The following is a 27,667-nucleotide window of genomic DNA, read 5'->3' as shown; positions in this document are numbered from 1 at the left end:
TTTCACCCAATTCTGCACACCCATAACCACATTCAAAGCTCTTTTTTTAGACATAGTTTTAAAATCTCCCTTGTATCTTCACTTCTCTACCTCGTGCTTTAGTCTCTCAACTTAATAGCTAGTGCCTTTAGATTACCTGCAACAATGGCCTGGGTTGGTAAAAACATATCATTAATCTGATTTTTGCTACAATGATAAATCTTAGTAGGTATTTTCTCAAAACCAAGGACCCAAATACTTGGTGCCTCTCTATGCTTTCTCATTTCTGCTTGCAAACCAGCCAAGAGTCTTCTTAGTTTATCTCTCTTTTATAATAAAAACTCCCCAAAGGCAACCAAAACCACCAACACATTTTAGTAATGCTATTTCCTCCCAACTTCTTCATCTAGAGCTACAAAGCTCAGTATGTACACAGTTTAGATTTCAACTTATTGCTGGTGGCAGTTTCACCATTACGTAAGAATGCATCTCCAGCTCTTTAATTCAATCTGTTTCCATGGTGCTGCTTAGTACCACTAAGCCCATGAATCCCACAGCCCTTCTCTATGTCTGATGTTCCACCTTATTGTTGACCAAATCTAGATAACTCTACTTCTCAAATATGTCTAAAATCTCTCCCCTCACTTCTGTCCCATGCCACTAATGTAATACAAGTCATCCTTGCTTATGAGAATTACTGTCTCCTCACTGGTCTCCGTGTCTTCAAAATTCATCCCACCTCACCTCTACTGCCACGATAGGTTATCGAATGCAAATGTGATCACTGCAACTGTTCTGTAAAACATCTGGATTACTTGTAGGTTAAATTTCAATGTTCTGCTGGTCTCATCTCTAAGTCCCCAAGCCTCATGTCAGTTATTTAAAATTATTTTAGTTCCCTCGAGTACACTATCATCACTTTCTCAGATACTCGTTATGATGTAGCTGCTTGACTCTCATAGTACCTTTCTTCCTTCTTGAGTTAACACTTATTCATCCTTCAAAATTTATCAGACTTTAAATCTCCTGGGATTCCATCCCTATTACTAAATCTGAATCAAGTATATTTCCAATTGACTTCAAAACAGTAGTGCTGGTTTTTATTACAGTCAGTCATACTATACTATAATCACCTGTTTATCCTCCTTCATCCAACTGCACACAAATTACATATATCAAATTTGAAATTCTTGAGGGCAAGAAACATCTTTTATCTCTATATCTCTCCCACAAGAAATAACTGTTGGTTGAACAATGTATGAACCCCACAATGGTTCATTTATGGCAGTGATCCCCAACATAAATCTTCAGTCTTAACCTGGTTCTTTCTAAGTAGCTCCATTTCCAACTTTCAACTGTTTATCTCCCAATGCATGTCTATTGAACAAGTCTACAAATGAATTGGTTATCTTTCCCATTCCTGTCTCCACCTGCCCTAAATCTGCTTCTCCCTCTGAATTACCTTAATGATACCTGTTGAGTTTTCCCATCTAGAAACCTAAGTATCTTTCTTAGGGAATTCTTTGGTTAAACAAATTGGTGATAGGCAGGTTAAAAACATTAAACAGATTTCTTTCCTGTAGTATTTCTTAGAGCTTTCAATATATTAATCTTCAATATGAATCTCCAAGAAGTAAATGCATTTTTCAAACTTATCTAACCAAAGAACCCGTGTCAAGGTGAATCACTCATGACTAGTGTTCTGAATACTACACTGAGAAACACTGCAATAAATCCCTCCTGGACACTTCATGCTTCACTCCTGCCCTACTTTAGGCCCTGCCATCTTTCATGTGGACCATCTCTTTCCTGGGCAGCCTCCTCTCATCTCTTTCTGCCACCATTCTCTCCACAGGCTCTACTGCCAGTTTTATTTTTCTTGACAGAAAGAAGTAGTCATACTTCACTCCTTCCCCTTCTCCCAGCTTTAATATCATTGGCTCTTGAATACACATGGGTCAACTCCTGGGTCTGCTATTATAATCGCATCAAAACCTAGTCTCACCCATCTCCGCAACTTCATTTCTTACCAAATCTCTCCTTCCCCAAGACATATCACTTTCTATTGTCCTTTGGCTCTTCCACTGATCCAAATGGCCTCTCCTGTTCCTACTTACCTTTAATGAACTTCTCCTTAAAACCCATTTCTAATGAGACCTCGTCTGAGAAATTTTCCCTCTGGTATCTGGTTGGTTACTCCTCAGTGCCTCCATAATCACTTGCACCAACTGTATATGTCAGCAGTTGTCAGAATAAGAAATTAGCCAAATATTTGTCCCCGCCACTACTCTCTGAGCCTTTTAAACTTTGTGTTTCCAGCTCCTAACACACCACCTGACACAGGGCAGGCACTCATTGAGTGAAAAAAATTCAAATGAATGAATAACATAGTAAGCAATAACAAAAGAGGGAAATGTAGATGAAGTTATGAAAGTTTATAACTAGAAATGTATTTTGAGAGGTCATTTATTCTGGCCAGGAAAACACATTAGTCTCAAAAAACAGTATTACTCTGCTTAAATAGACCTTCAGGTTCTACTTTACTGAAATCCTGATGAAGAAGAAACCTTTACCACAATAGGTCCTAAAGGAAACTTTACCTCCCCCAAATCCTTTTACGGTCTTGGGGTAACATCCTCATGAATAGCTCACCTACCCTAGCTACCCCACTCAACAACAGACCCCAGAGCCATGAGCCTCTGCCTGCTCTAAGAACTGTGTCTACTGGAAGAAGTGATCAACCCATTCTGTTCCTCTGCATTCCTCTTTCCACGAGGATGCCTTCTTTTCACCTTCTGGTGGCTCCCAGAGGTTAGCAACTCTTCCAGTCATGCCTCTCTACCTTTCACTGCTAGCATTAAAAATGTGGGGTTTTGTTTAAATGTAGACATTTCATTACAAGCACATCATGAGCAAATAATTCTGCCTGATGGCTTGCTGAACTTCTTTGCTCCACCAAAAAACTTACCTTTCACAGTTAGATCTATAGGCTCCTTGTGTTTCTTTTTTATATTAAAAATGTGTGGCTCATGGAAAGCAGTCCGTTGTGGAGGCTCCTCAGAAGGTCTACTTTTAGAACGGTCCTTGGGAAAACAAATCCTTTTGTATGCTGCCTGAAGTTCTTGGACCACATCAAGTGTTTCTTTTTTTTTTATCTCTAAAGGTATGAATTTGGTAGATTTTGGTTTCTGATGCTTATTTCTGAAGACATTTATAGAAGTACTTGGAACTTTATTCTATAAACAAAAATAAATTTAATTAAATTTAACTGTATAAAACTAGGTAATAAATTTGGTAATAAATTAATAAAATTATACCCACTAAATATATTTTACAAAGTACTTTACTGTATAAGACATTTACTTAAAGCACATGACAATACTCAGATAAAGTAGATGTTATCTTTCATAGTTCTCTAAAAGCCCTTAACAAGCAAAAGTGTTATATTCCATTTAAAATATATATATAAATTTTAAAATAGTGATGCTTTCCTCAAATGTGATATTTTCTAATACAGCTTTAAAGTCAATTTTAAAATAGAAGTTTTCAAATAGACAAATAAGAATTCACTTTCAGCCATCTTTGGAGAATCTTCAAATGTCCAAAAAAAAAGGTAACATCCTCAAAATTCTCTGTTGAATCAGAAATAACTGCTTACACATGGCCATAGGTTCTTAAGGAAAGCATATTACTAATTGGATATGTATTTTAGATCCTTGCAATCACTTAATTGCTTACTAATTTTGACTACCTTGAGTAATAGAAAACAATATAGTCCCAGGTCTCTGATAGGCAGTTATCTAAACAATTATAATTGTTCTAGTCTAGTAATTCTCTAGCCCACAGATAAGGCTATGGCTCTTCTCCGCACAAGAAAAGGTTCAGACAAAGTAAACAGATGCCAACTCAAAATGCCAATAAGGAGGTTTCAGTACACTGGTATTACAATTTACCAAGCAACCAAATGTAGGATATTGTCCTCTTATTATTAGATAAAATTCTAAAAGTAGGCGAAGGTTCTAAGGCACAGCTATCTAACTCTGAAGAATGTAAACTTTTCATCTCACATGCTACCACTGAAATCCATACAATTTGTAAGTACTTCTAATTGATTAGAGGCAAAAATTAGTAAGCAATGTTAACAGTGTTGATTACAAGATTAAAACCACCTATGGTCAGTCTCAGCCTACAGGACCATTCAAAACAAGCATGTGTAAAAATTATAACCCTTCATGTACTGGCTATTTTAAATGATGCTGCAATGAACACTGGGGGTGCATGTGTCTTTTGGAATTATGGTTTTCTCAGGGTATATGCTCTGTAGTGGAGTTGCTGAGTTATATGTTAGCAACTTAAATGTCCATTGACAGATGAATGGATAAAGATGTGATCCATATATACAATGGAATATTACTTAGTCATAAAAGAAACAATATTGTGTCATTTATAGAGACATGGATGGAACTAGAATCTGTCATACAGAGAAAAGTAAGTCAGAAAGAGAAAAACAAATATATTAATGTGCAAGTGTGCAATCTAGGGAAATGGTACAGATGAACATATTTTCAGGACAGGAATAACCCAGAAGTACAGAATGGATCGGTGGACACAGAGTAGACGAGGAGGAATAAGTTGGGAGATAGGACTGAAGTATATGCACTGCCATGTGTTAAATAGATAGCTAGTCGGAACGTGCTCGGTAGCACAGGGGGCTCAGCTTGGTGCTCTGTGGCGACCAAAGGTGGGGATGGGATGGGAGAAGCTCAAGAAGGAGCAGATATATGTGGACATAAAGCTGATTCTCTCTATCATACAGCAGAAACACAATTTTAAAAAGTATATAATCCTCTTCCCCCTCAACAGGAAACATGGAAAAAGTTAAAATATTATTTTAAAATATGTTTTTTTTCTTTAAAAAAATATTCAAAAGAGAGAACAGTGTGGCACACAGTAAACCATCCTAGATCTTCTCTCCTCCATCTCCCCAAAGGGCCATCTGTCACAGCAGCCACTGCTCCCCAAAGTTCCCATCTCCTCTCTGGGTGCTCGCCTCCAAAATTTCATCCTGCACCCTTTTCTCCTATCTCTTTGCCACCCCTTCCCCTTTCATTCCTCCCCACCAGTCTATGCCATTAAGCAATTACTTATTGAGCCAGGCACAAGACTCGCTGCTAGGGATGCAACATTTAAACAAGACAGCTACTGCCCTGAAGGAACAATCAGACTGGTACACAGTCCTAATACAAAGTGATGTGGAAAAAGATACAGGTGAGTATGTCATGCTGGCGGCATAGGAGGGACACATCTCACAGTGTGTTTTCTAGTTTAGCTTCATTTAACAGTGTTTAAAGAGGGATATTTACTTGAGATATTTAAGCCAAAAACTTCCATTGTAATTCAACAACAGAAAACATTAAAAATTAAGTTAAATGTACAAACTGAACATATATGTAATTAAATAACCTGTAGAGCTGAAAAATCTTTTATTTTTAAATGCAACCTGAAATCAATTTTTATAGCTAGTAAGGATTTCATTTCCTCTTCTGTCCAAAATCTATTAGGGTTCATGCAATCATTTGTAACAATTGTTGTAGTATACAAAAATTGTTATTAGTTTCCTGAAAAATACAATGTTAGTTAAATTCAAAACACTAACCTCATTTATTTTCTTATGATGTTGAGCAATGAGAGTTTTTGCTTCTTGAAAAAAATCTTTCTTGGGAATCTCTAATATAGAAACTGAAATAGAAATAGAGAAATGGTTTACTTTTTAAATGTAATTAATGTACTTTCTTAACCAAAAACGGCAAAACTATGAAATTGAAGTTTGGAAAGTTATGAATCTTGCAGGATATTATAAAATGTGAATTATATAAGTGTATGTTAGAATGCAAAAAAAGTTAACATAATGTTCCTTCAATGCAGTATTTCACTTAAATTAGCTTACAATGGTCAGAATGTTAGATTATCCTAAGTCCAGGGAGACCAAAGAAAACACACAGAATTGAAATCTCCTTTAGCTCTGAAAGCTTTTAAATATAGAAGACACAAATGATTTGAATACACAAGTTATTAGTAAGTCTATCCAAGTTTCTATATCTGATGACTAATTAATATGACTGTACATTTCTTCACGAGTATTTACCTTATAATTTGATAACATTATAACTGAAAAATAAAACTCAAAAGTTTAAGTTAATTTAGTAGAAATAGCACTGAAATAAAAAATATATATATCTTCAAGTCGGTAGTATTATAATAACTGTTTTTCTAAGATTCTTATTCATTTTACTCAGAGCTATGTATAGAGTTCTATTAAGTGAATTCACTCAGTCATGTCTGACTCTTTGTGACCCCATGGACTGTAGCCCACCAGGCTCCTCCATCCATGGGATTTTCCAGGCATGAAGACTGGAGTGGATTGTCATTTCCTTCTCCAGGAGATCTTCCTGACCCAGGGATTGAACCCAGGTATCCCAGATTGTAGGCAGACGCTTTACCGTCTGAGTCACCAAGGAAGTCATAGAATTCTATAGCAGGTACATAAAACATATCATCTTAACTAGTCTTGTCTAAGATTTCCTCCTTATATATTTCCTCTACCGTTAGCTGATTTTGAAGTTTATAAGTGTTTCTTGGCTTTCTTCTCTTACCCTAGACACAGCAAAATTTCAATATATTACTTATCAAATCAGCTTTTCAGTCTGGCCAGCATGCTCCCCATTTCTTTAACTACATACCTCCTTTAAGTAACCTTAGGATCAAGATTTTCTCTTCTTTTCACCTACTCAAATTTTAAGCATTTAGAAACTCCATCTTCATGCAGATTAAAACCATAATAAGATAATATCTTAGTCTGTGTGGGCTGATACAACAAAGTATCAGAGACTGGGTAGCTTGTAAACAACAGAAATTTATTTCTCTCCATTATGGAAGCTGCAAGTCCAAGATCAGGATTGGCAGTATGGTCAGGGAAGGGCCCTCTTCCTGGTCAAAGACATCTACTTGTATCCTTACTTGGTGGAAGGGAGTAGGAAGGTCTCCAGGGCTTCTTTTATATAAGCACTCATCATGACCTAATCACCTCCCACCAAAGACCTCAACCCCTAATACCAATGTCACATTGTGCATTAGGATTTCATCATATGAATTTTAGGGGGACACAAACATTGAGACCAAAGCAGATACCACCACATGCCTACCAGTATGGCTAAAATGAAAAAGACTGGTAACAGCCAATGTTGATGAGGCAGTGAACCTGCTGGAACCTCATGTGTCATCAGTGGAAATACAAAATAGGATAAATAGTTTGGAAAAGCTATGGCAGTTTCTTATATACACCTAATATACACCTTCCCTGCAACTGAGCGATCCCACTCCTAGGTATTTTCCAAAGAGAATGAAACATGTATTTACAAAAGACTTATACAAGAATGTTCACAGCAGCTATATTCACAATAGACTCAAATTGGAAACAGCCAGATGGGGATCAACAAGAGAACAGCAGACAAACTGGTATATCATACAATGAAATATGACTAAGCAACCAAAAAGGATCAAACTACTGACATACATCACAACATGAACGGATCTCAAAATCATTATGTTATATAAGCAAAAACATTATGTCAAAAAAGCAAATACTATATGCTTCTACTTAAATAAAGTTCTAGTGGAAATATAGCTAATACATAGGAGAAAAACCCAGAACAGTGATCTTCAAGGCTCACTGAGAAGGGACATGAAAGAAATTTCCAGGGAGATGACAATGTTCTATATCTTCATACACAATAGATTACACAGGTACGTTATCATAACTCAGTGAATGTATATTAAGATCTCTGCTTTTCATTGTTGTACATTTTACATTAAAAGAAAACTATTTAAAAATATTGAATTCTGACTAAGGCTATGTATGTTGCTTGATGGATAAATATGTGATGAATCAAATAACATAAAATATGAATGGTGACTAAAGCAACTAGAAAAGGAAGAATTGGGGAACCCAGAGTTAGTAGAAGGAAAGAAATCTTAAAAATTAGGGCAGAAATAAATGCAAAAGAAACAAAAGAGACCATAGCAAAAATCAACAAACCCAAAAGCTGGTTCTTTGAAAGGATAAATAAAATTGACAAACCATTAGCCAGACTCATCAAGAAGCAAAGAGAGAAAAATCAAATCAATAAAATTAGAAATGAAAATGGAGACATCACAACAGACAACACAGAAATACAAAGGATCATAAGAGACTACTATCACCAATTATACGCCAATAAAATGGACAACGTGGAAGAAATGGACAAATTCTTAGAAAAGTACAACTTTCCAAAACTGAGCCAGGAAGAAATAGAAAATCTTAACAGACCCATCACAAACACGGAAATTGAAACTGTAATCAGAAATCTTCCAGCAAACAAAAGCCCAGGTCCAGACGGCTTCACAGCTGAATTCTACCAAAAATTTTGAGAAGAGCTAACACCTATCCTACTCAAACTCTCCCAGAAAATTGCAGATGAAGGTAAACTTCCAAACTCATTCTATGAGGCCACCATCACCCTAATACCAAAACCTGACAAAGATGCCACAAAAAAAGAAAACTACAGGCCAATATCACTGATGAACATAGATGCAAAAATCCTCAACAAAATTCTAGCAATCAGAATCCAACAACACATTAAAAAGATCATACACCATGACCAAGTGGGCTTTATCCCAGGGATGCAAGGATTCTTCAATATCTGCAAATCAATCAATGTAATTCACCACATTAACAAATTGAAAAATAAAAGCCATATGATTATCTCAATAGATGCAGAGAAGGCCTTTGAAAAATTCAACATCCATTTATGATTAAAACTCTCCAGAAAGCAGGAATAGAAGGAACATACCTCAACATAATAAAAGCTATATATGACAAACCCACAGCAAACATTATCCTCAATGGTGAAAAATTGAAAGCAGTTCCCCTAAAGTCAGGAACAAGACAAGGGTGCCCACTTTCACTGATACTATTTAACATAGTTCTGGAAGTTTTGGCCACAGCAATCAGAGCAGAAAAAGAAATAAAAGGAATCCAAATTGGAAAAGAAGAACTAAAACTCTCACTGTTTGCAGATGACATGATCCTCTACATAGAAAACCCTAAAGATGCCACCAGAAAATTACTAGAGCTAATCAATGAATATAGTAAAGTTGCAGGATATAAAATCACACAGAAATCCCTTGCATTCCTATACACTAATAATGAGAAAGTAGAAAAAGAAATCAAGGAAACAATTCCATTCACCATTGCAATGAAAAGAATAAAATACTTAGGAATATATCTACCTAAAGAAACTAAAGACCTATATACAGAAAACTATAAAACACTGATGAAAGAAATCAAGAGGACACTAATAGATGGTGAAATATAGCATGTTCATGGATCAGAAGAATCAATATAGTGAAAATGAGCATACTATCCAAAGCAATTTACAAATTCAATGCAATCCCTATCAAGCTACCAGCCATATTTTTCACAGAACTAGAACAAATAATTTCAAGATTTGTATGGAAATATTAAAAACCTCGAATAGCCAAAGCAATCTTGAGAAAGAAGAATGGAACTGGAGGAATCAACTTGCCTGACTTCAGGCTCTACTACAAAGCCACAGTCATCAAGACAGTATGGTACTGGCACAAAGACAGAAATATAGATCAATGGAACAAAATAGAAAGCCCAGAGATAAATCCACACACATATGGACACCTTATCTTTGACAAAGGAGGCAAGAATATACAATGGAGTAAAGACAATCTCTTTAACAAGTGGTGCTGGGAAAACTGGTCAACCACTTGTAAAAGAATGAAACTAGAACACTTTCTAACACCGCACACAAAAATAAACTCAAAATGGATTAAAGATCTAAATGTAAGACCAGAAACTATAAAACTCCTAGAGGAGAACATAGGCAAAACACTCTCTGACATAAATCACAGCAGGATCCTCTATGATCCACCTCCCAGAATTCTGGAAATAAAAGCAAAAATAAACAAATGGGATCTAATTAAAATTAAAAGCTTCTACACAACAAAGGGAAATATAAGCAAAGTGAAAAGACAGCCTTCTGAATGGGAGAAAATAATAGCAAATGAAGCAACTGACAAACAACTAATCTCAAAAATACACAAGCAACTTATGCAGCTCACTTCCAAAAAAATAAATGACCCAATTCAAAAAATGGGCCAAAGAACTAAATAGACATTTCTCCAAAGAAGACATATGGATGGCTAACAAACACATGAAAAGATGCTCAACATCACTCATTATTAGAGAAATGCAAATCAAAACCACAATGAGGTACCACTTCACACCAATCAGAATGTCTGCGATCCAAAAATCTGCAAGCAACAAATGCTGGAGAGGGTGTGGAGAAAAGGGAACCCTCCTACACTGTTGGTGGGAATGCAAACTAGTACAGCCATTATGGAAAACATTGTGGAGATTCCTTAAAAACTTGCAAATAGAACTGCCATATGACCCAGCAATCCCACTGCTGGGTATACACACCGAGGAAACCAGAATAGAAAGAGACACATGTACCCCAATGTTCATCGCAGCACTGTTTATAATAGCCAGGACATGGAAACAACCTAGATGTCCATCAGCAGATGAATGGATAAGAAAGCTGGGGTACATATACACAATGGAGTATTACTCAGCTGTTAAAAAGAATACATTTGAATCAGTTCTGATGAGATGGATGAAACTGGAGCCCATTATACAGAGTGAAGTAAGCCAGAAAGAAAAACACCAATACAGTATACTAACACATATATATGGAAATTAGAAAGATGGCAATGATGACCCTCTATGCAAGACAGTCAATAGACACAGATGTGTATAGCGGACTTTTGGACTCAGAGGGAGAGGGAGAAGGTGGGATGATTTGGGAGAATAGCATTGAAACATGTATACTATCGTGTAAGAATCGAATCGCCAGTCTATGTCCAATGTAGGATACAGCATGCTTGGGGCTGGTGCATGAGAATGACCCAGAGGGATGTTGTGGGGAGGGAGGAGGGAGGGGGGTTCATGTTTGGGAACGCATGTACACCCGTGGTGGATTCATGCCAATGTATGGCAAAACCAATACAGTATTGTAAAGTAAAATAAAGTAAAAATAAAAATTAAAAAAATATATATGAATGGTGAGCACTGGGTTGTAGGCCTATGGGTATTGATTTTAAATTCTTTCAAGCTTGCTAGATGTTTGAAAATTTCATAATGAAACACTGGAGTAAACTCTTTATTCCTTCACAAAATTTCCCCTTGTTTTTCACCATGCAGACTCATGGGCCACCGGCCACTCTGACTTTGGGGCAGTGATATCCTGAGGAGGGAGATCCAAGCAGTGAATGGGAGGAATAGCTAGACTCTTAACTCATTTAAACAGTGCTGTGTTAGGAGAGAAAGCATCTACTAAGATATCCCATCATTGGGATGAGGCTGTCACTTTGCAGTTATTAAAGAAAGGGCATCTCCCTTTGCTCTCTGTCTTCTCCCCTCCACCTTCTCTTACCCATGGAAAGTATGTAAAGTCGTCACCAAATTCAAATCTCCCTGCGCTCCCACATTTGCCACTGTATCTGCTCACATTCAGGGCTGCCTACATATTTCTAAGGACAATGACTGATAGATTCTTTTCTTCTTTGCAAAAGTAGTTGTCAAGACTTCATGCACACACTTGTGAAGAAGTGGACATACATTCGAATAAACTGGAACATAAAGTCACATGTAAATCACAAAATGGTTCATATAAATGTCACCATTCCAAGTCATAGGACGCAGTGTCTTCACATCTAAGAGATAGGAGTTAAGGATTAAAATTGTCTCTTATACCAAGTTTCAACTGAAATCTATTTTGAAGGGGCTTTTAACCAAACCACTTAGGTCCCAGTTCAAAGGCAGTGATCTGTTCCAAGGTGTGACTCCACAAACTGTCCTCTTTTTTTTCCCCTCTCAAGACAACATTTCCTCCTTTAATTTCCTTCCTCTAACTAATCAAAACTCCCCTACAACTACTTATAATTACAATATTGTCATGTGTCATACATGGCAAACAATATTCATGTATTAATATGTAAAATGATTAAGTCATTAGTTTTTGGTGAAAATGTATATTCATAAAAGCCATTGCATTTTCATTCCACAGAAGACCTTAGAGATGATCTCATCTTCATTTTCAGGGAAAGCTCTGAGACACAGGGAGGCCAAACGCCTTCTAAAGTCAGTCATGCTGGAAGCCCACAAGGTGCTGGTCTCCAGAATTGCTTGCTGTTTTTTGGTTTGGGGTTTTGTTTTTTTTTAAACACATCTGCTGCTGCTGCTAAGTCACTTCAGTCGTGTCCGACTTTGTGCGACCCCATAGACAGTAGCCCACCAGGCTCTCCCGTCCCTGGGATTCTCCAGGCAAGAACACTGGAGTGGGTTGCCATTTCCTTCTCCAATGCATGAAAGTGAAAAGCGAAAGTGAAGTCGCTCAGTCGTGTTCAACTCTTCGCGACCCCATGGACTGCAGCCTACCAGGCTCCTCTGCCCATGGAATTTCCCAGGCAAGAGTACTGCTACTTTTCCTAATTATCACACAGTCCTTGTGAGTTCTGGAGACTCCTTTGAGGTATGGCTGGTCACTCTAGTGGAGTACTCACATTTCATTGACATTTTCTGCTAAAACTGAGTATATACATCCACCCAAAATTGATATGTTGAAACTCAATGCCCAGTGTGATAGTATTTTGAGGTGGGGCTTTGGATAAGTGATTAGGCCATGAGAGCAGAGCCTCATGACTGGGATTAGTGCCCTTATAAAAGAGAACCGGAGAGCTAGATAGCCCCCTTCCACCATGTGAGTATTATGGTGAGATGCCGGGAGCCAGTGTGAGGAATCCCGCCCGTGACAAGGTCATGAGGAAGGAAGCTGACATACGCAAGGCATGCTCAGACTTCAGGGGCCACTCTGGAAATTCCTAAGCATGTACCCCAACAAAAATCTGCCGGTTTTTGTGCTCTGCTTTTCCACTCTTCTGACATTCTCTGGAAAAAGTCAATTCAGGGCTTTAGTCTTCTGCATTTGAAAGAGTGTTTCAATCCAAATACCCCTCTGATGGCTTTCAAGCCTGCCTGCAGGACTCGTACAGCTGCGCATGTGATTGTTTGAGGCCTCCTGACCGCAGGAGGCACAGGAAGCTTAAAACATCATAGGAATGTAGGAGCTTCCGAGGAGTCAAAATCTTTAGAATAGGACTGATTAAAAGTTTCATTTGTTGAGTCAATGCTTGCTGCTGAATTTTCATATCCTTTATTTTTAGATATAGTTGGTATACAGAAAAACAAGTAGTAGACCTTGTATTAGCAACATTAGATCTTCGAGTTAAGTACCTTCTTTGTTATAACCCACTGCGCCTTTGTTCTATAGAGATGTAACTTTAGCGCTTTAAGGAGATGTAGATTAAAGAAAAACACTTCAGGAGAAACAAACTTAACATTCATTAAGGAAGAGAGCCAAAAAGTGTTAACAAGCCTCTTGGCCAGAAGATAATGTAAATCACCTGAGACCTTTTGTATACAAAATGATATACAGAAAGAGTCTGGGTTGCGAACGCTACATAATTTTGTGTTACCCATTGATCTCCATGTTTTATCAAAAGTATAAAAGGCCTTCTGAACAATAAAGGATGGGACCAGCTTCTCGGACCAGTTTCTCGAACTAGTCTCTTGGCCTGGTTTCTTGGGAATCTGGCTCCCCCCGTGTCTCTTCTTCTTTCCCTTTCCCTCTCTCTGCTCTTTACTTTAACTTCAGGCTGAATCTCCACCTGGGGCGCGGAGGCTCTCCAGGTCTACTTACTTGCCCTGGCTGTTAAGACCCGCGCAAGAGGGAGCTTAAGGCGAGGCACCCTTAGATATTCAAGTGGGCGCCGGTGGCCCAACGTAGATGGTGCAAATTCCTTGTCTGGAATTTTATTGGTCTTCCACGTAAACCAAGCTATTCAGCCCTCTTCCTCCACTTAATCTTCCTACTACACTATAGTTTCTTAATCTAATCTTATATCAATCAATAAACAAGTCTTTCCACGCCAACGCCGTCCACCCTTCGAATTCCCTGGATCCACCGGGGCTGGACCCCGGCAGTGAGAAGACATCCATTAATGAGGGGGCAGGCCTTCACCAAACCTCAGATCTGCTGATGCCATGATCATGGACTTCCCACCCTCTAGAACCATGAGAAATGAATTTTTATTATTTATAAACCACCCACATTATGATATTCTGCTGCAGCATCCTGAACAGATAAAGACATTTTCATGTCAAGCCAGCAATCATTCTGCCCCTCTTGTAATGTGCTGAGAGAGCCATTCTGCTTCCTCTTTCATGACTAAAACTTAGCCTTTGACAGCAGAGCTTAAATTCCCAAGGCAGCATTGTCTTCCTCGCTGGGCTCCTTGTTGACCAGTGTGTTCAGTATTTACCATCAGAACAAGGCCTGGGATCTTCCTAAAGGGGCAGAGAAGGGCAGCCACCAAGAATGACTTCACACAGATCTAGAGATCATCCTACCAAAGATATGGGCACCTTGACTCCAAATGAGCAGTCCTGGGCCTTCACTGTCATCTAAGGTCCTGAGGCAGCTGTTATGATCTTCTCACATTATTAAAAGTAGCCTTTGAACCAAAGAGTTAAATACTGACGGCATCACAAGACAAGTCATATCTCAAAGCCTCAGAAAAGGCAAAGATACTGTGTTCTTTATTTTTATAATATCCAAGGATAGGTATATGTTCAACAAATGAATCTAAAATTGCAAGAAATTAAACAACTTTGATGTTAAGAATTCATCCAGTTAATAATATTTGAGGCTTTTGTTTCTTTGTTCACAATGGGGTAAGTATGTAAGCATGCAGCTTTTATATGCTCAAGTGAGCATTATAACTTCAATTATTAAAAGGGAGCTGTCAAGGTCTCCTCCCTCTCTGTTTAAAAAAAAAAAAAAAAGTCTGTCATTAAAGCTCTATTTGAAAATACATATCCACACCATATAAAACGATTTTTAAGAGCTCTCATTCCTAAGTTGTACTATTTTGCTCTGAATTTCAATTTGTTCATGAACTATATTTTATTGTTCTTAAACCTTCATTTTCTCACTTGTAAAATAGAGATAATAATAATAATACATATTGCACAAAATTGTTTTGAAGATTACAGTGGACTGGGTTACAAAGCATTTAGCACAGGGCCTGACACATTATAAACTTTCAAATGTGACCAATTATTATTACTGTAGTTATAGTTGTATCATTTACTGTCATTGGGCTAAATTTTACCCAACAGTGTTTATATAATTAATTTCATTTATCAATTCTCATTACTTCAATAGCACAAAGATAAATTTCAACTTTCTAAATTAGTTTGAAAAAATCTGTTTTATTATAGTCCTTTTTATCCAAAACTAATTCATGAATAGGTTTGCAAATAATGAAATCTCTTCATACTTTGGTTTCAAGTTACTAAATCCCCAAAATGCAATAAAAAGTCATTATAAGTAATAATAAATATTTTATGATAAAGTTCATGAAGAGGTTGAAATAGTCATATTAAACTGATCTAAAACATGATTGTAAATATTAATATCACCATAAAGAAAGAAAATGAATCTCTAATGCCAAGTGATTTCACTAGCCTAAAATATTTTCTTACACTTATTTATCTTTTTTTAAACTCACTCGTCATATATCACCAGTTTAATGCTATTGTGATTAATAGTTCACAGAACTTCAGATTTCTCTCAATGCTTTATAGAAACTGTATAGTTGCTCTAGTTAATTTGAAGTGAAGACACCGGAAGAAGATCTAATTATGGAAACTATGACAGAGAATGAGCCACTGGCCATCTCTTGATTAAGCAAGTCTTTCATTAAGCAAGTCTTTCCTGCATCCAGAAAGACCTGGGGCCTAACAAACATGTGTTTCTTATAATCATAACAAAATAACTGCCCTTAATCACAGGATTCCCATTTTTTTCTACAAATAGGCTGCATTCTTCAGAAACTTCACAACAGTTTACTAAGAAGGTTGCCTGCACAAAGATATATGGCCATATGGCTAAGGCCCCCATGCTTGTGTAGTCAGAGTCAGTGTCTGAATGCCTGTGCTTGATTTCACAGGTGTTAAAAAAGCAAGAAGAAAGCAAAAAAAGAAGGGTGCGTGCCAAAGAATTGATGCTTTTGAACTGTGGTGCAGGTGAAGACTCTTGGGAATCTTTCAAGGAACAGCAAGGAGATCAAACCAGTCAATCCTAAAGGAAATCAACCTTGAATATTCATTTGAAGGACTGATGCTGAAGCTCCAATACTTTGACCACATGATGCAAAGAGCTGACTCAATGGAAAAGATCCTGATGCTGGGAAAGATTGAGGGCAGGAGAAGAGGGTGATAGAAGATGAGATGGTTGGATGGCATCACCGACTGAATGGACATGAGTTTGAGCAAACTCAGGGAGATGATGAAGGACAGGGAAGCCTGGCATGTTGCAGACCATGGGGTCACAAAGACTCAGACAGGATTTAACGACTAACAAAAACAAAAAAGCACTAACTCACATTCAGTGATGGAGAAGGAAACGGCAACCCACTCCAGTATTCTTGCCTGGAAAACCCAGGGAGAGAGGAGCCTGGAGGGCTACAGTCCCAAAGAGTTGGACATGACTGAAGTAACTTAGCACGCATATTCAGTAAGACTCAGTTTAGTGTGTATTTTCTAAGCATCTACTAAGTCCTAGGTGCTGTTTTGGTGCTAAACGCATTGAAATAAATAAGATGACTTAGTATCCCAGCCTTCTAGGGGCTTAGAGCATAACACCAGAAAAACTGAAAATGAGTATCATGACATTCAGTATCATACTGTCACAGAGGCCAATATACATCACTAACACCTGCTGTTGCCAGTTCACTCAGTATGAACTTCCCTTTAAAGATAGAAGGCTTTTCACATTGTATTATTAGAGGTAAGATTTAAAACAGGAAGTATCCCAAGAGAAACAACACAATGAATCAAATCCAGACTCAGGCAGCCGTTTTAAAGTTCTGCTTCATCAATTTCACTGCCTTGGGGGCTCCTCTTTACTCAGAGCAGCTTAGACTTTATCTGTTTTACATATCTGAGCTCTTCCTAAGTTTTATTTTGTAGGGAAAACAATTCCTTGGCTAAAAATAACAAACATACAGCAAACAATTACAAAACAAACAAAGGGTTGGGGGACCAGAGAAACTTGGGAGGAGAGGGAGAGGGAAGCTAGAACTAGGAGCCTTAACTAAAGTTATGACCAACCTAGACAGTATAGTCAAAAGCAGAGACATTACTTAGCCGACTAAGATCCATCTAGGCAAGGCTATGGTTTTTCCTATGGTCATGTATGGATGTGAGAGTTGGACTGCGAAGAAGGCTGAGCACCGAAGAACTGATGCTTTTAAACTGTGGTGTTGGAGAAGACTCTTGAGAGTCCTTTGGACTGCAAGGAGATCCAACCAGTCCATTCTGAAGGAGATCAACCCTGGGATTTCTTTGGAAGGAATGATGCTAAAGCTGAAACTCCAGTACTTTGGTCACCTCATGCGAAGAGTTGACTCATTGGAAAAGACTGATGCTGGGAGGGATTGGGGGCAGGAGGAGAAGGGGATGACAGAGGATGAGATGGCTGGATGGCATCACGGACTCGATGGACGTGAATCTGAGTGAACTCTGGGAGTTGGTGATAGACAGGGAGGCCTGGCGTGCTGCGATTCATGGGGTCGCAAAGAGCCGGACACGACTGAGCGACTGAACTGAACTGAACTGAACTGAACTGAACAGAACACAGAGCTGTAGAAACTAGAAAGTGAAGAAATGCCCTGAGAGACACCTCCAATAAAATAGTTTACATTCAATTCCATGACTTTTAAGTGAAGAAAACAAAATTTATTTCTAACTTCTTTTGAGAAAGAATCTTAAAATCAAGCAAAATCTAAATTTCAAGTGGCATATGGCTTTTCATCATCTAAAATCTACATTCAACAATTTTTTCCACAACCCATGCTGCATTAAGACTCAACTTTTCAATTTTAACTTAAAGGCATTCTGTTGTCTCTTATAGATACAAGGTTACTCACTTCCCCAATTGTATTCTCCTTAAGCAAAGTGTCTTATTCTCTTTGCAACAATCAATGATTAATAACTATGTTATGTACCTCAGGGAGACTTTACAATTTACCCTTCCTCCCCCAAAAAATCACTACATTCTCAGACTGGGGTTAGGTTGCTAAGAAGATGTAGGGGAATTCCAAGCTCATAGAAACAAGACTTCAAATCTAATTTAAGTAATTATGGGCATGACCCAAAGTCAAAGCGAAGCTCAAGAACATTCCTCCTCCACTTCCTGGATCGTCCTCCTTTTCTACCCTGTCCATCTTGAAAAATGTGCTGTATTATCCAAATAGGAAGAGTGTTAAAGTGATTCACACTGCACTCCATATTTACAACCCTGGACAGATAGATGTCAGCTGGCCTGTATCGCAAACTGCCTGGGTACAGGAGCCAAGCGAAGGTAATAACAAAACAGAAAATCTTAATCATCCCAGCTCTATGTTCAGCACCAAACGTTTCTCAATCAGGCCACATAAGCCTAAATTTAAGATTACTTGAAATGTTGCCAAGTCCAGTGGTGGTTTAGTGGCTAAGTGTCCGACTCTTGAGACCCCATGGACTGTAGCCCACCAGCCTCCTCTGTCCATTGGAATTTTAGGTAAGAATACTGGAGTTGGTCAGGATTTCTTTCTCCAGGGATCTTCCCAACCCAGGTCTCCTGCATTGCACGTAGATTCTTTACCAGCTGAGCTACCAGGGAAGCCAAATCTAGAGCAGCTCTAAATGAAGTATATTGTGTACCCCATTTCTAATTTAAAATTTTCTAGTAGTCACATTTTCAAAAGTGAAGAGATGAAATTAATTTTAATAACATATAATAACTGTTATAGGTTATTTTAAATAAAGCATATATAAACTATCATTTCAACATTAATCAATATTAAAAATTAACAAAATATATTCCTTTTCTTGTTCTGTCTTTAAAATCCTGTAAGTATGTTGTACTTACATACATCTCAATTCAGATGCCAAATTTATATTAGAAATACTCTATCTCTATTTATAAAATGTCCACTTAAAAACATAGACTCACATGCCCAACCAAGTTGCTCCAAACATGCTTAAAAGTGTTCTAATAACTGAATTATCAGGTTTTATATTGAAAGTAAATTGAATTAAAATTAAATACTCAGTTGCTTACTTTCACTAGCCACATTTCAAGCTATTCAGTTAATAGCCATACATGACTACTGAAGACTGCATCAGACAGTACATTCAGTTAAGATGAATATATATATATATGTAGAATATAATATTTATGTAGAGCAACATGCGCTCTACATCTCTTGAGTTGCTCTACATCTCTCAAAAGTTGGTTATATTTAAATAAAGGGAATGAGATGGATTCTTACAGGTTTGCCAATAAAGTTAGCACTCCTGGAGTTCTTAACCAATAGAGTTGTTAAGAACCGGTCGCTGAGTTGTGAGGTAAGGACTGATACTCACTTCCCGCTTTGTCGGGTGCATCCTCTGCAGCCATGGTGGGCAGCTAGGGGGCCCTTCTCTTCTGAAGGGGAGCCTCCAATCCCTAAACACAATGGCATAAAGTAACTCAGTGATGATGAATACTTATTTTTAGCTATTTCTTGTATTCATTTATGAACAGGATGAATGAATAAATTTTTTAACACATCACTTCTCTACTCAATACCTTCCCTTCCCAAAGACAATAACACATCTAGCACTGGGTAGGGCTCTGGATTTTATCCAGTGCTTGCATACATATTTCCTCACTGGGTCCATACAACCCCAGAACTCTTGTCCCACTTTCAGCAGAGGTAGCAACTGGAGCTCAGAGAAGTGAAATACCTTGTCAGTGAAAAGTTACTCAGTGGTAGTACAGAACTCAAAGTCAGATCTTTGGGCCCAAGTTCTTATGCAGGCCTACCTGATTTCTCACAATTTTCAAACTAATATCAAGATAATACTTGGCACATACCTTATACCTTCTCGCCTCGAGCTTACACACTTATGCTGAGGTTTATGCTAGTTTTCCACTCAAAATGTCCTGTTCTCACATCTGTGTTTATTTATAGCCTACCTATTCTTAAAGCACAGATCCAAATCCTATCTCCAGCCTCTATCTGTTCCTCCCTTAAACTCAGTAGTTACGTTGTCCATGCCTCTCACTTGAAATGCATTATAGGCCTCTGTGTAAGGAGCTAAAAATTCAGAGTAATAGATGAAAATGAAGTCCATAAATAGGTATAAATTAGACTCCTGCTCTGCTAACTTGCACCAAACTATACTTTATACCAATTTACTCAACCCAAGATGACAACTGCCTGGAAAGATGGTAGTGTTGTCTGGTCACTCAGTTGTGTCTGACTCTTTCCAGCCCCACAGACTGTAGCCCACAGTCTCCTCTGTCCTGGGATTTCCTAGGCAAGAACACTGAAGTGGGTTGTCAATTACTTCTCCAGGGGATCTCTGTGACCCAGGGATGGAACCCATGTCTCCTGCATTGGCAAGTGGACTCTTTACCACTGAGCCACAGAGTGGGGCCTAAGCATCTATATTTTTTAACATTTCCCAAAAGATTGAAATGTTCAGTTGGAGGAGTGAACCCCTGCCTTGTTCCTTGAACTTCATTGTTGGAAGCTCAGTGTATCACATTCCGGATGCTCAATGAAGGGTGAAAGGTCGGGCAAGGTCGGGCAGGTTGAGGCATGCCCGGGCATGTTGAGGCTTGCCCCGGGCGTGTTGAGGCATGCCCCGGAAAAGTGCCGCAGACAAGTCCCGGAGGCGGGCCGACAACCAAGCCGTCCAATCAGGTGCCGACACGGAGCCCTTGGACACCAATCACCGCTGGAGCCCGCGCTTTCTTCCTTATATGGGAGCCCGGCCCTGGCTATAAAACCCTTCCCCACCCCTCATACCTTGCAGACTCCCTTTGCTTCCTTGCTCACCCGCCCCCGGAGTTCTGCCCGAGAGCGACTGCCCAATAAAGGCCCTGATCAACGATCCATAGGGGTGGCTCTTTCTTCCCGCGGCGTTTCTTACAAAGGGCTGATTAATGAGGTGACTGAACTGAGCGATTCTTCTTACATTTGAAATTGTCCTTTCCTTCCAAAGGATTTTCCTGGTGGCTGAGATGGTAATGAATCTGCCTACAATGCAGGAGAGCTCGGTTCAACCCCTGGATTGGGACGAAGCACTGGAGAAGGAAATGGCAACCCATTCCAGTATCCTTGTCTGGAAAATCCCATGGACAGAGGAGCCTGGTGGGCTACAGTCCATGGGGTCTCAAAGAGTGGGACACAACTGAGTCACTAACACTTTCACTTCACTTCCAAAAGATTACCCAAGATGCATCACTGTTGCCCCTACAGCCAGGAAGTCAGTTCCACCAATGTACTCTGCTTTGTGCTCACATGACTTTAAAATTAGAGTAGGAATATTGAAATAGGAATATTACTGGAAAGTAAAAATAGGAAGAGTAAATGCTTTATGGAACTCCACGGAGATGCTTGTTGCAAAACTCTAAGTGTAGTTGCTCGGGTAGCTGACTAGACCATCAAACTGCAGTGAAATATTTGAAATTTGTTAAATAATTGGGGGGTTATTGGAGTAAACCTGTCAACCAGCTTTACCATATGGTAGTCATGACTCTGTAGTCACATGCTCTTAGATAAAAGGCCACAACACTTTTCCTCTGGCTCCTACCCAGAGGGGAAAAACTACTGGAGTTACAGTTTTAAAATGACAAATCTGGAACATCCAAAAATGATTAATTCTCAAATATTCAGCCTTATATCATGGGCAAGAGCAAAGAATATGTACCTCGTTTGCCTACCAGTTCGACAAATGACTGGGTTAAATTAAAATACTGCACCTCACTTAGTAATTAACAATCAGAGCTCATCCTCTGCTCTGGCTTAAGTACTGCCTTCTCTCCATCTAAATATAAGTTGAAAATAAAGGTGTTTCGCACTCTGTCATTTTCTTGTTTTAATCTCCATAGGAATGGACTCTTCTCCGAGGCAGCTGGCTCCTCCACCTTGATTCAGTGTGCCAGCAGTGTCAGCCTGCATTAAATTGGCTGGCAAGCAAGACGTCCCACTGTCCTCTTAATGCAGAAAACCAGCCAAGCATCCTAAGGGGTGCTGGCATGGTAATGCCCCACAAGAAAAGGTGATGGGGGATGGCTCTAAGACAGGAGCTGGGGGCAGAAGAAGGCCCTGGAGGATGGAACTGCTTAAAGATAAGCACACTGACACAGAATATCAGCAGAGAGCTCCCTCTCCACTGTAAGCCCCCAGCAGACAGTTATGGATGCTGAGTCCGGCCTGATGCATTGATTAATTACAAAGTGCAGATTTAGTGTCTGAGTCGTGCAAGGAGCATGTTATCTATTTTGGAAGAAAAGACAAAAGCCTAAGTCAATTTTTTTTTAATAAAATGCAAACAACTGTATGTCAGATGTCATAAGAAAGTCAGTGAGCTTTGTGAAATAAGTGGGACAAACCGGTGGGTACCAGCAGTTCACATGAAGATGAGATCACTAAAGACTGAGGAAGGAGCCAGAAAAGGCTGCAGAGAGACTTGAGCTGCACCTGGAAGGGTGGGTGCAGGGCTAACAGTGAAATGGTGAATAACTGGTCTAGCACAGGCATCCACCAGTTAGAACTGGCTGCTGACCAGCATCCCCCTGTGGTAACACCAGTCCTGCATGGGTCAGACTGGCCCACTCGGAGGAACAGAGAAGCAGGCGGGTGAGAGACTGAGCAAAGGCAAATGAAAGAAAGTGAGAATGTGTGTGATTTGGGAAACAGCAAGTAGTAGGTGTGTTTGATTTAAGCAAAAGGCTAAATGTTATGCTGCTGAATTGCGAGAATAGCGCTGACATACATACACTACCATGTGTAAAAACAGATAGCTAGTGGGAAGCTGGTACAAAATACAAGGAGCTCAGTTGGGTGCTCTGTGATGGCCTAGAGAGGTTGGGTGGGGAGGGTGGGAAGGAGGCTTAAGAGGGGGAATATATGTATACATATAGCTGATTCACTTCATTGTACAGAAGAAAGTGACACAACATTGTAAAGCAATTACACTCCAATAATAAATTAAGTTAAAAAAAACTTTTTTTAATGTTATGTTGCAGAAATGGGCAACCAAATTCGTGAAGAGGGTACTGATATAGTTGATGTTCTGGAATTTAACTCCCATAAAGGCAAGGATTTGGTCTTTTTCCCTGCTCTATTCTCAGTGCCTTTGTGAGAGACTGGCATGTAGAAGGATTTCAAAAAATACTTCAAATTTCCCTTCCTTACAGAATGGGAAGAAATAATTGCAAACCATGTATCTGGTAAGAGGTTAATATCCAAGATACATAAAGAAGTCATACAACTTAATAGGAAAAAAAAAAAAGGCAACTAACTCAACTAAAAAATGGTCAAAGGGCCTAAATAAACATTTCCCCAAAGAAGATACGCAAAAGCCCACCGAGTACATAATAAGATGTGCAACAACACTAGTCATTAGGAAAATGCACATTAAAAGCACTGTGAGATATCATCTTAGAATGGCCATATCAAAAATACTTTATGGATGTGGAGAAAAGAGACCTCTGCAGTTGTTCAGAGGGATTGTAAATTGGTAGAGTCACTATGGAAAATAGTATAGAGAACCCTCAAAATATTAAAACTACCATATGATCCAGCAGTTCCATTTCTGGGACTACAGCTAAAGGAAACAAAAACACTAACTCAGAAAGATATTTGCACCCCCATGCTCACAGCAGCACTATTTGTAATAGCCTACACAAGGAAGCAACCTAAGTGTCCATCAATGGATAAATGGATAAAGAAGTTATAAATAGTGAAATTTTATTGTCATAAAAACTAAGAAACCATTTGTAACACAGATGAACCTTAAAGGCATTATGCCAAGTGAAACAAGTAAGGCAGAAAAAGAGAAATACCATATGATTTTATTTTCATGTATATGAAATATTAAACAAAAAGTTGCAGAAAAATAGATCAGAGTTGTGGTTACCAAATGCTGGGGGTAGTAGGGGGAATGAGACAGGGGATAGAAGGAAGGTGCTAAAAGGTATAAACTTCCAATTATAAGATAAATAAGTACTGGGGATATAAGGTACAACATGATTATAGCTAACTGTTGTAGGATATGGGCTTCCCAGGTGACTCAGTGGCAAAGAATCTGTCTGCCATTGCGGAAGACGCGGGAGACATGGGTCCCACCCCTGGGTTGGGAAGATCCACTGGAGGAGGAAATGGCAACCCACTCCAGTATCATTGCCTGGAAAACCCCATGGACAGAGGGGCCTGGCGGGCTACAGTGCATGGCGTCGCAAACAGTCGTATACAACTGAGTGACAAAGCATACACGTTGTAGAATACATGGGAAAGCTATTACAAGAGTAAACCCTGAGAGTTCTCAGCACAAGGAGAAGTTTTTCCCTTTCTTTCTTTCTTTTCTTTTCTTTTTTTTTTTTTTTTGAATCTATAAGAGAAGACAGATGTGAGTGGAACCTATTATGGTCATCATTTCACAGTATATGTGAATGAAACCGTTATAGTACATGCCTTAAACTTATACAGAGATGTATGTCAATTACTTCTCAATAAAATTGGCAAATAAATAAACAAAAATTTGTGAAATGAGTAACTATGACAACAACATGCTAGACAGGGATGCCCCACCTTCCCATGTCTCCTTGAGCATATCTGTAATACAACTTAAGGCTGTCATAAATCAGGTTACAGGGATGCCAAGGATTTCTAATTCCATTTCTATATAGATATAAGGCAAGCAGAAGGAGCAATGGTATTTCCCAGCTTATCTCCTTAGTTTGTCCTTCCAAAGATAAAGCTTATGACTTCATTGTGATATCTTATATAATTATTTTGTTGTTGTTGTTTAGTCACTAAGTCGTATCTGACTCTTTTGTGACCTCATGGACTGTAGCCCACCAGGCTTCTCTGTCCATGGGACTTTTCAGGCAAGAATACTGGAGTGGGTAGGCTTTTCCTTCTCCAAGGGATCTTCCAGAGCCATAGACTGAACCCGCATCTCCTGCATTGCAGGAGGATTCTTTACCACTGAGCCACTGGGAAAGCCCATAATTAAGTATCCTGGTGGGTGAAAAACTGCCTTATGGTATTCAGCAGGACTTGGCAAAACAGGTTTAGAGATTTATGTAGGTAGTTCCAGCAGTTGATATACGAACTAATGAGAGAAAATCTCCATTTTCTACCCCCAATTTTCTCTCCACTGAATCCTAGCTGTCAAGCACATGTTGACTCTCTGCCCACTTCTCCATATAGAAAGTGTCCCTATATTCACCCAGTTGCTTAAGCCATAAAACTTTAGATTCCTCCTGTACTTTTACCTTACATATCCAATCCATCAAGTTTTCTACATTTTAACTTCAAAATACATCTCCCCATCTCCCCTCTCTCCCAGCCCCCCTCTGTCAAATATGCTGGCAGCAAACAAAAGGAATGAGAAAAGAGGAAGGAGAGGGGCAAAGAAAACAAGAAAAAGTCCTAACTACTAATAGGTCCAATGTAACAAGGCCAATATTAGGCACCTACATTGGGGATTGGGTGCAGGAGGAGAAGGGGACGGCAGAGGATGAGATGGCTGGATGGCATCACTGACTCGATGGACATGAGTCTGAGTGAACTCCGGGAGTTGGTGATAGACAGGGAGGCCTGGCGTGCTGCGATTCATGGGGTCGCAAAGAGTCGGATACGACTGAGCGACTGAACTGAACTGAACTGAACAGTGGGTAAAATGGTATACCAGGGTGTAGGAGAATAAAAAATTCATAATTACTTAAATAAAACTATGAACCAAATTAGTCAGAGGGCCATAAGATGAGTTGGAAAGGAAATACTCTATGAATTCATGATCATGAGTATCAGACAAGCTGGGATCCCAGGGACGAATACAACAGCAGGAAGCATGTGGAGTAACACTCCTTTCCTGGCACAAACCCTCCCTCTGCTTCTCTAATTAACTTGGATTAATATATTTCTCAGAGTCAGGAAATGGGAAGGAAGAGGACATAACTGACTCATTAGGATCTTACTGCAGCTGATGCAAACATCAGTGTCTTGGACCATTACAGAGAGACCAAACTTGGATATCAGTCCTGACTGTTCCTTGGCAGTATGTGGCCTCCATCAAACCACTGAACCTCACCGTCTTGTCCAGAAGTGAAAGATTTAAAATAGACACACCACTTTACATTTGTTCTCTATGTCTGTGTCTATATGCTTTTTAAATAAGAGTGGCTATACCAATTTTTTCAGGTTTCACATATATGTGTTAATATATGACATTTGTTGTTCTCTTTCTGACTCACTTCACTCTCTATGACAGCCTCTAATGGGGAAAGGGGGGGGGGTGGGATGAATTGGGAGATTGGGATTGACATATACACACTCTTGATACTGAGCCATATCCAATAAACTATGGAGTTTTTCTATAATCTTAGGGTTTCAATCTAGAGAATTACAAAGTATAAAATAGATAGGGCTTCCCAGGTGGTGCTAGTGGTAAAGAAACCTTCTGCCAATGCAGAAGACATAAGACTCAGGTTCAATCCATGGGTTGGGAAAAGCCCCTGGAAGAGGGCATGGCAATCCACTCCAGTATTCTTGCCTGAAGAATCCCATGGACAGAGGAGCCTGGCAGGCCACAGTCCATAGGATCACAGTCAGATGTGACTGAAGCAACCAAGTACACACACATAAAACAGATAACTAATGAGAACCTACTGTATAGCATAGCAAACTCTGTATAGCATAGCAAACTCTCCACAAACTTCCTTGTGGGCTCCGTGGGGACCTAAATCTGAAGGAAATTCAAAAAAGAGGAGATTTATGTATATGTATAGCTGACTGACTTTGCTGTACAGCAGAAACTAATACAAGATTGTAAAGCAACTATACTCCAATTTAAAAAAGTTTTAAATAATGTCAAAAAATAAACTAAAAATAGATACACAATTTTAAAAGAGTAGCTTCAACCTATGTTTGAAGGAACTCTTTCTGAAGCCAATGAAGACAACAGAGGAAAGCCTGGCTGTCCTCATAGAAGAGGGTCTCAGAGCCTCTCTGGATAGAAGCACCTGTCACTGCACCCACCCCAACCCCAACAGTCCAGGATTCAAGAAGCCCAGTCAATGATTTCATAGATGTTTTCTGCCTGTAGGATTCAACTGTTTCATAAACAGACATTATGTTCTATGTCCTTGTGGGCTTGTACCGACACAGACACTAACTAACAGATCCCAAATATCCTGGCTTTACGTAAAATATTTCTTTACAAAAGAAAGCTATTGATTTCACTGAAGTTCCCAAGTCATTAAAAAGAAGCTAAACCGAGAAGCCTCTCATAATGTTTTCAAATAATTTTTTTCCCTAAAATAGAGTAATTGTTTCAACTTTTGCCTCAATTTGTAAAAGAAAACTGGTCCTTCTGAGCCATATCCAATAA

General features: G+C 39.1%; 1 protein-coding gene across 1 annotated transcript in view; it reads right to left on the bottom strand.

Annotated features, from left to right (window-relative positions):
- The window catches only part of LOC138094048 (IQ domain-containing protein M-like), a 28,719-nt gene extending 9,046 nt beyond the window's left edge, over positions 1 to 19,673 (bottom strand). The window contains exons 1-3 of the mRNA XM_068990215.1: positions 19,640 to 19,673; positions 5,636 to 5,718; positions 2,948 to 3,215 (exon numbers count right to left, since the gene is read on the bottom strand). Of these exons, the coding sequence (XP_068846316.1) occupies positions 2,948 to 3,215; positions 5,636 to 5,718; positions 19,640 to 19,673 (385 nt within the window). The remainder of the gene's footprint in view (positions 1 to 2,947; positions 3,216 to 5,635; positions 5,719 to 19,639) is intronic.
- Positions 19,674 to 27,667: the final 7,994 nt, after the last annotated feature.

Source organism: Capricornis sumatraensis, chromosome 17 (assembly GCF_032405125.1).
Source record: "Capricornis sumatraensis isolate serow.1 chromosome 17, serow.2, whole genome shotgun sequence".
In the NCBI taxonomy this organism is placed as follows: domain Eukaryota; kingdom Metazoa; phylum Chordata; class Mammalia; order Artiodactyla; family Bovidae; genus Capricornis; species Capricornis sumatraensis.
The sequence above is the reverse complement of the archived record's forward strand: the minus strand, read 5'-3'. Positions and strand labels throughout refer to the sequence as shown.